This window comes from Octodon degus, unplaced genomic scaffold (genome assembly GCF_000260255.1).
Source record: "Octodon degus isolate 3935 unplaced genomic scaffold, OctDeg1.0 scaffold00014, whole genome shotgun sequence".
Taxonomy (NCBI): Eukaryota; Metazoa; Chordata; class Mammalia; order Rodentia; family Octodontidae; genus Octodon; species Octodon degus.
This window is the reverse complement of record NW_004524590.1, coordinates 10,500,906-10,510,704: the sequence shown is the minus strand read 5'-3', so window position 1 is coordinate 10,510,704 and position 9,799 is coordinate 10,500,906. Positions and strand designations below refer to the sequence as shown.

Below are 9,799 nucleotides of genomic sequence, written 5' to 3'. Positions count from 1 at the left end.
ACCTTTTAATTTTCAGGGGTCAGACGCCAGCACAAGCTGAAACCAATTATCTGAATAAAGCCAAGTGGCTAGAAATGTATGGAGTTGATATGCATGTAGTTAAGGTATGCACTGTGTTATTGTATCTTTTAAAGAATTCATTTCTTTGGAATTTTTTGATTTGTTCTAATAGTTTTTGTAAACAGGATATGATGTCTGCATCTTGTATAATGAATAAACACTAAGCAGTATGCAATGTATTAATTATTGAAACTGTCCTACTAATCGGACTTGAAACTGTCTCATTGTTATTTCTTTCTCAATAAAAGTATAGAAAACCAAAAAAAAAGGAATTTTTTGTACCTGAATTACATAATATGATGGAGGCCATGGAGTTGCATAGGCTAGCACTGGGTACTTTGTGTGATAAAAAGGCCTAGATTAAATACTGAATTACAAGAATAGAAAATTTCATTATTAGAAAAGAAATTACCATAAATTGCAAAATACATAGGTATTTCTAAGTTATTTGTTTTAACTGTGAGAAGTGTGTCTTTGTTTTGTTTCGTTTTAGCTTTTTGACCATAGTGTGTGTGCACATGGTGCTGGGAATCAAATCAAGGACCTTGTACATGCCATGCGAGTGCTCTACTGAGCCATTTCTGGTCCTTAAAACCACTTTTAACCTTTTCCACTTTATCTTATGTCAGCTCACCATTCACCAGGTCTGTTAAGATAGTTCACAAAGCAAATTGAAAATTTAAATCTTGAGGGCACTTTGATAATAGTAAAATAGCTTGGGCAGTGATCCACTTCTAGCCTAACGAATAACATATTTCCAAGAAAGCAGTCATTTCTTTGATTTTTGATTTAAATGGTAAATTAAATATGAGATGAATCTGAACAGAGGTTTTTTTGTTTTGTTTTTTAATGTATTTAGTACAGAGTCTAATTACGCGGCTCAGACTCATGTACCACCACACCCAGTCAATGGCCAATTCTGTACGCCTGAGGCAGGGCCAGTGCAGTATGTGGTGCTGGGGATCGAACTCGGTCCCTGTGGTTGCCTAAGTAGGCGCTTGTCTGCTAAGCTATCTCGCCAGCCCATTGAGATTTCTTTATAATGGGAGTTTATCTACCCTCTTCTCTTGAAAATCATTATTATACCTACACCTTATAATTGTAGTAGTACTCCTGTATCTGTGGGTTTGCTCTTTGTTGTTTTAGTTACAGTCAGCCCAAGTCTAGGAGTATTCAATTTCAGAAATAATAAGCCATTTCGAGAAAGACTATATTCATATTATAGTATATTGTTAACATTGTTCTATTTTATTACTTTTTACTGTGCCTAAATTATAAATTACACTTTATCATAGGTATACATGCATAGGAAAAATTAGAGTATCTGTAGGCTTAGGTACTGCCCCTAATTTCAGGCATCCCTTGGGGTTTGGAATTGATTCCATCATGGGTAGGAGAGACCACTGTATGGGATGTCAGTTACTTTAGAAAAAAAAGATATTCATGAATTTTCTGAAGAATATGAGTTTGGATACCTTAATTGTTGAAAATATCTATATATTAGCTTGTATATAATAAGTGTCAAAATTAAACAGTTGTATAATGATGTAAGAGCTGATTGATGCAAATTAAACTAACATCTTTTCTCTCCTTAAATTAGGCTAGAGATGGGAATGACTATAGTTTAGGACTAACTCCAACAGGAGTCCTTGTTTTTGAAGGCGAGACCAAAATTGGCTTATTTTTTTGGTAAGCAGAATCAATGTCAGGGACACTTAACTGTTATTTTGTTTCATATTGAGTTACCGTATAAAAGACATTTGGAATTCAAATAGTTCTGAAAAGCTTTTATATGAAAAGCAACTGCTCTTGTCATACACTCATTCTTTTTGTTTCTTCTCCCCAGAGGTAATATATAACATTTTTCTGTGTTTTCCATTAGTTTCAAGGTATATCAAATTATCTTTTTTTTTTTTTTTTTTTTCAAAACCAGGCATTCAACTCAGACCCTTGTGCTTGCCAGGGAAGTGCTATTCCACTGAGCCATCTCCCTGGCCTCAAATTATCTCTTAATATTTTACATTTTTTATATTTTTGTTTTGTTTGTTTATTTATTTATTTGGTATGGGGTCTTGTTATGCAGCCCAGACTTGTAATGAGCCTCCTATTCTCAGCCTTCCCAGCGCTGGGATTACAGGAGTACGCCACATGCCCAGTTTTGGTAGCCAGCGCGGCATGCCTGGGGTTCCAGGGCCAGCATGGCATGCGGTACTGGGGATTAAACCTGGGTCCTTGCACTTGCCAGGCAGGTGCTCAGACCACTGAACTATCTTCTTCAGCCCCTTGTTTTTTACAGTAGTGGAAATGAACCCCAGAAGCTTTCGTATTGAATCACTTCTCCCAGTTATTTTTGTTGCTTGAGAAAGGGTCTTACTGAGTTGCCCAGGCTGGGTTGAACATGCAGTCCTCTGGCCTCAGCCTCCCAGATTGCTGGGATTATCGATATGTACCACTGTACCCAAATACGTTTCTGTTTTTATTAAGTGTTATTAACATGGACTCCTCCCTTTGTGTGGTTGTGTTACTATTTTTACTATTTCTTTTTCCATAGATACAGTACTCTCTTTGTCCACTCTTGTGTAAGCAGGGGGATGTTAGATCTTGTTTTGTTTTTTTAATTCTAAAAAGCTTGAATCAGAATATAGTATTTACATTATGTTTGTGTAGAGCTTAGGGAAGTGTACCAGTGTTAACACACATAATCCAGAATGGCCTCTGTCGCTCTGGCCTTATGTAGAAGTCCGGATGGTTATCTCAGAGCCCTCCTGCCCTCACTCGAATTCACTTCCCTGGAGGGACTCTTGATAGATTTGAGGGAAACACCTTTCTGTTTGCTCCTAGATGAATGAAGAAGTGAGGATTTATCTCTTCAGACTTTGGATGGTAATTCTCTGGCCCATCCATGCTACCCTTAGGCGGATGAAAATGCTGCGTGCCCATAGAACGTTTTAGGTAGAGGAAAGTACATCCTCATGAGATTGGTGTGAGAACTGAAGACTAGTCAATGTAGTGAAAATCACAGTGCTTTTAGATTCATAGTTCATAGAAGTAGAGTTCAAATGTAGCCAGTGGTTTAGAATTTTTCTAGTAGGTGGAATGGTAGAAATGGAAAGTGAGCATGAAGAGAATTACTGGAATTTTTTGTTTTTAAATTTTAAGATTCATTTCCTGAGTGGGGTGTGGCATGCCAGTTTTCCCTGACTCTGAATACCTTACACCCACAATGTAAAGGAAGAGAAGCTTAATTTGTTTTGTAGTTTCAAGGAATTCAGTCCTTGGTCTGCTGGCTCCGAAGCAGAAACATTATTGAAGGTATGGCAGTGGGATAGTGCTTACCTCATGGTGACTTGAGAGCAGAGAGGGGGACAGTGCAAGAAAGGAGGATGAGGGACCATACTATAGAATGAGGCTTGAAAGTATAGTCTGGGGTGCGACACCATATGAGACCAAGGACAGGCTGCAAACATCATGGTGCAAGAACATGACACAGTAAAGATGCTCAGGTCATACCACTGTGACCCACCCACACGCGTCCAGAAGGTTGTGTACTAATTATTCTGGCAGCTCTCAAGCCAGTGAAGTTGATATTTTAGCTTAATTGTCGCACTCCTATAATCACGGCCACTGAGCAGGATCAGGTGGTAGGACTGTTGAGTTCGAGTACAACCTTTACACATTAGCAAGACTTACATTAGGATTGCCATAGAAAATAGAATGGAAGACCCTAGTAGGTAATGTTTTTCTTTATACTTAAAAAAAAAGCTTTATGGTCTTTTAGTTCCTGTAGTGCTCCTTTAACACTGAAAGTTTTACCCAGGTTTGGGGAATTTCTTAAGAGGGATTTATGAAATATATAGATTTTTTTTTTTTTTTTTTTTTTTTTTTTTTTTTTTTTTTTTTTTTTTTTGCATTTTAGGGAAGGGTTTACAGGGTGTTCAGGGTTTCACTACTAGATCGGACTTATAGTGATCCGCCTGTTTACAGCTTCCCAAGAGCTGGGATTACAGGTGTGTGCCATCACGCCCAGTCTCAGTTGCTGTCTCAGTGTACCCTGAGGGTGGGGCCAGCAAGGTAGGCCCAGGGATCAAATCCTCAGTGCCTGAGCCTGCTTGCAGGCGCTTTAATCCACTGAACTCTTTGGCCAGCCCTTCATATTCTTTTTTCCATTGATATTGTTAATGTCTGATATATGAGCAACATCAGTTTTGTGACAGGTTATGTTTAACCTCTTATCAGTATTCCTTTCAGAAGTTTAATGATTAAGTATACTTAGAAGAAAAAACATTTCTAACCTGGCTGTTGGATCTCATTATTATAGGCCAAAGATAACCAGATTGGATTTTAAGAAGAATAAATTAACCCTAGTGGTGGTAGAAGATGATGAACAGGTAGGAATTATAATTGCATTTACGTACTTAATAATTTACTTACATTCTGTGTAATGTGGTGACACATGGGAACTATATCTCAGTGTGTGAAAAAGAACATAGTGCAGAATCCTCGTAGTTAATTGTGGTCATTTCCGATTCAGTTCACACCATCCTTAAAATATAACTTTCTGGCAATAAAGATTTAAAATAATACAGAAGTTTTTGTTTCTTCACTAATAATATATTTCAGGTTGGAAGAAGTTGCATTCATGTGACTTTATCCTTTTATTTGATCAAAAAGGTTAATCAGAAAGATCTACCTAAGGGCTGGGGAGATGGCTTAGGCACAAGGGCCTGAGTTCAATCCCTGGTTCCGCCAAAAACAAACTAAACCGGAAAGATCTACCTAATATTTAATAAAGCATTTTGAACTAAGGATTTCTTTTTTTGTTTTTGTCAGTTAAGATTCGTTTTCTAATTTGATACACATACAGAAGCATCTCAGATGCACTGTGCCAGGTAAAAAGCCAGACTTGAAGGATTATATGCTATTTGGGAAAGGCAAGCCCGTGGGAATAGAGAACAAATCAAGATTTCTACTTCAAATTTGGAATTTGACTACAAAGGAACAGTCAGGAGCATTTTTGGGAATGAGAGAACACCTATTCTGTAACCTGATTTTGTTGGACTCTATAACTCACAGAATTATATGCCTAAAATCTTAATGCATGCAAATTAATAAACTTTAAGATGTAGGATGTAAGAATATGGTTGCATTAGACAATATATTAGCAGTTGTTGAATATACACATTGTTTATAGTTGTTAATTTTTCTGTACATGTAATTTTTTGTTTTGTTTTTTTTGTGGTACCAGGGATCAAACTCAGGACCCTGTGCACTTGCCAGGCAGGCGCTTACACCACTGAGCTATATCCCAGACTTCCAATATTTTTGCAATAAAATTTTGTAGTGATTGGAAGTTATTTTTCACTTTCTGAGGTAATTTCAGTATTTCCTCCCATTTTTAAATGACCTCCTCTATTTTTTCTAGCTTTTATTATATAGGCATATATTCTGAACATATAATTCACAGAATTATATGTCTAAAATCTTACTGTATGCAAATTAATAAACTTTAAGACACAGATATACAGTGCCTGCTTAGACGCTCAGGGACCAGGGTTCAATCGGGGTGTGTCATACCAACCCCACCCCCAGGGTGTGCTGAGACAGCCATTGAGATTGGGCATGGTGGCGCGCCTGTAATCCCAGTGCTTGGGAGTCTGAAAAACAGAAAAGATCACTGCAAGACCTATCTGTGAAGTGAGACCCTGTAGACCCTGTACTAAATACACATAAAAAAGAAGACATGGATATAAAGATAGGGATAAAATCTATCCTTATATCTTCATTTATAGTTTATAATTCATTTTTTCCTCTATTATTAGAAGTAATGCATTTTGTCTGTACCAGTGTGAAGTCTCATAAGCACTAGGTGAAAGTTAAAAGTGTATGAATTATGCTGAACCATTGGCAATATTGGATTTAATTTTTTAAAATTTTGCTCAAAGTGTAATCTTACTATTTTAAATTTGATTTTCTTTTAGTAGTTACAGATGTTGGCTTTTGATCTTGTTTTCTTTTTACTGATAATTTTTCTGTTAATTTTCTTATCTATAGATAGCATAAAAATACAATATAACAATATCATTGTAAATTCCACAAATATGAATTAGCAAGAGGCTGAGACCAGGTGTTTCTGTATGACATGATAGTAGCGTTCTGATGATGTTCTCTTCTGTGGTTATTGTGGGTATAAGTTAGGCTAATCATATGTAATAACTGAGAAAAAGAAAAAAAATACAGCACAGTTAAAATCTCCTATATGCTCAGGTAGTTATTTTTTTCCTTTCAGAGTTTTGATGCTGATAATAAGGTCATTTTTTTCCCTAATAAGAAAACCTCTTGGAAAATTATCTTTGAATTTATGTATAAAACTTTAGTAGATTTGGTCAGCGTTGGTAAAAATTTTGTTTTTTATTATTTTTTTAATTAGTACAGGTTCTACAGGGTCTCATTACACAGATTGAAAAAGTCTCCCAAGCACTGGGATTACAGGTGTGCATCACCACACCCACTCTCATTAGCCATCTCAGCACACCCCGAGGCTGGGCTGGCACAGTATGCCGGGGATCGAACCCCAGTCCCTGCATCTGCCTAAGTAGGCGCTTTAATCTGCTGAGCTATCTGGCCGGCCCTAGTAAACATTTTACAAAGCATTAGTTTTATCAGAACCTTAGTTGTCTCGGGTCTCTGCTTCATCACAGAAAGTTCTGCGATTCAGTGTATGTGGGCATTCTGTTTTGACTTTAACTTGTTCAGATATGACATAAGGAAACCAGATGCTTGTATCCTGAACAAGACTGAGGGAAGTGTATTTTTTTAACTTATTGGAATCAGTAGAGATAGTCCATGTTCTCAAGGAATTTGAATACAGTAAGAATATCCAGTTAGTGAAGAATAAATATATTGTTTTCATGCACTAAGATGCTGTGTAGCCGAAAAGTGTTTATTAACATGGAAAAACACTTCATGTTAAAGCAAGTAAATTTTGAATGTAACAGTTTTTATGCCTCGCCTTTTTTTTTTTTTTTTTTTTTTTTTTCAGTACCAGTGATTGAACTCAGGACCCTGCGCTTGGCAGGCAAGTGCTTGTTCTACTGAGCTATTTCCCTGGCACCTCGACTTTTTTTTTTCTAACACAATAGTTTCTATAGAGAAAAGTTTACATATATTTCAAACTTCTTAGGTGTGTTAACTGCAAAGGGATAATAACTTTGGATGGTTTTAATTTTTTACTTGTTTTCCTGGACATGTATTTTTTATATGTGTACAACACATAATAGTACTAAGTATGTATTTATTAGGGGGCAGATGCCAAAGAATAGGGAGATAAAGGGATCCTAGTACTGACTTACTAGGTGCTGTTTTTAATTTGTGGTTTGCTTAGGTCTTAATGTACAGAATTGTTTTTAATTCCTTTGTGAAGGTGAAGGTGTGACTATCATAGAGTTTTATCTTGTAAAAGCTCGTGTATTTGTAGCCTAGTGTGGTGGTACGCGCCTGTAACCCTAGCATCAGGAGGTTAAGGCAGGAGGATCACTGTGAGTTCAAGGCCAGCCTGTATTACACAGTGAGACGCTGTTTCCAAGACAACCATATACTCCTGTATTTCTGACTCATTGCAGGATAAAAAGGAACAATGATTATTTTTATCTCTGTTCTCAAAGAGATCATTAACATTAAGCCTCAATTTCAAAATCAAAGTATATTATAAAGAATGTATAATTTTACTGTTTTTCTTCAATTCAGTAGTCATATTTTAATGATCAAGAGTGTCAGCTGTGTAGTATTTTTTTGTTTAGCCTAAAAACTGCACACCTGAATTAGCTAATATTCTTGCATAGATTTCATTTTATTTAGTACATTTAATAATTGAAAATATGAAAAATTATGCAGGGCAAATTGTCTCCAGTCTCCTCCTGTGTAATGCGCTCAGTATTACTTATTTTATCAATTTTAAGTCACATTGTTTAAAAAACATTGTAACACCTCTGAAAATATTGGGATACATCTTACAGTAGGGTTTGCCTTAAAAGTTGGTTTTTTGGTTTTTGGGTTTTTTTTTTGTTTTGTTTTGTTTTTTGTTTTTTTGTATTTAGTACAAGGTCTTCAGGGACTCACTACACAGATTGGACTTGCAGCGATCCTCCTGTTTTCAGCTTCCCATGTGCTGGGATTACAGGTGCGCCACCACGCCCAGCCTCAGTTGCCTTATCAGCCACCCCAAACTTCCGACCCCTGTGGCTACCTAAGCAAGCACTCAGTCCTTGCCTTAAAAGTTTTGTCAAGAAGGCAATAATTGTCACATAATTATCTTTGCCCTTCTGTGTGGGAATTTAGCAAATTCAATGAGATTGTATTCACTGTTAGTACTACAGGTGTTAATTTCAGTTTCTGCTTAAAATGGGTTATAAGTAAGGCTCTGTGACTTATTGAAATCAGTTACTGTGAATGCAGAAAAATCCTTCCAACAGATTTGTGGGAAGTAAATTTGTTGCCCCTGTTGAAGTAATTAATGTTTTTGGAGATTGACTTGTTTTATGTTTTTCTGTATTTGCTTTTGCCAAGTTGCAACCTCATTTGCTCATCACAGTATTTGGTCTTACTCACTTTACCCTGCATTCCAAACTATTTAATCAGAAAAGCTCATCTCCAGGATTCATTCGTAAATGAAATATATACTACCCCTTTTTAGCCAAATCTAAAAAAGAGGATTCTAAAAGTAAATGAAACAGGTGATAAGTTTTGTAAGTTTGAAGTCTTACCATTGAGATATATGCACAGGTTGACCTGGTCATATAGATTGAAAGGAAAGCAGTGATGGAATATTTTTAAAAGTCTCTTGCTAGCAGAGAGGCTAGTCATATCATTAACAAACGAGTTAAATGATTCAGAAGAGTCAGGGTTTTTTTGTTTTGTTTTGTTTTGTATTTGTATTTTAGGGAAGGGTCTACCAGGTGTTCAGGGTCTCACTACTAGATCCAACTCAGTGATCTGTTTACAGCCTCCCAAGAGCTGGAATTACAGGTGTGTCATACCACACCCAATCTCAATTGCTATCTCAGCACCCCCGGGGCAGGTCCCAGAGATCGCACCCCTCGCCCCTGTACCTGCTTGCGCACGCTTTAATCCGCTGAGCTATTTGGCTGGCCCAAGAGGCAGATTTTTAATGTGACAATAATTAGGTTATTTTAGTAATCTAAAATTAAAAATGATCTTTTAAGAATAAAATCCTGGGAGTGTGTGGGACAGCTTCCGGCTACCCTGCGCCAGCGGGACTGACTACTGGTCCCAGCCCAGGCACAGCGTGGGTGACACCCTCTTCCACGCCCTTGTGACCCCCCCACCACTCCGCAGCACCTCCCCCACCCCGCCCACAGAGTAGGAATTTCGGCTGCGTTCCAGGAACCCCCAGACCCAGTGAGTATATGGGAGAGCTGCCTCTCCCCCCTACTCCACCTTGTCCCTTCCAGGCTCAGCTCAGGCCTGGCATACGTGCCTGGGGTGTAACCCTGCAGTTGCAATCCCTGCAGAGATTGTAGAGGATAGAACCACCCAGCTAATCCAGGAGGAGAACATCTTGCCACAGGGGCACAACAGGTTCACCCTCAAGCAGCAGGAAGGACCTGAGCACAGCAGCCAGACCCAAGCCAGGCACAGCTGGATAAATCCAAACTTTGTAGATCTGCACCTGAGCCTCAGTACTTGCTAAGGTTATAACTACAATGAAGATCTACAACAAAGG

At 37.8% G+C, this 9,799-nt stretch overlaps 1 protein-coding gene across 3 annotated transcripts in view; it reads left to right on the top strand.

The window, feature by feature from the left end:
• Epb41l5 (erythrocyte membrane protein band 4.1 like 5) overlaps positions 1-9,799 on the top strand; it is a 184,079-nt gene that overhangs the window by 64,544 nt on the left and 109,736 nt on the right. For all 3 annotated transcript variants that reach the window (XM_023709699.1, XM_004626349.2, XM_004626350.2), the window contains exons 9-11: positions 17-104; positions 1,661-1,749; positions 4,379-4,448. In XM_023709699.1, coding sequence (XP_023565467.1) covers positions 17-104; positions 1,661-1,749; positions 4,379-4,448 — 247 coding nt within the window. The remainder of the gene's footprint in view (positions 1-16; positions 105-1,660; positions 1,750-4,378; positions 4,449-9,799) is intronic.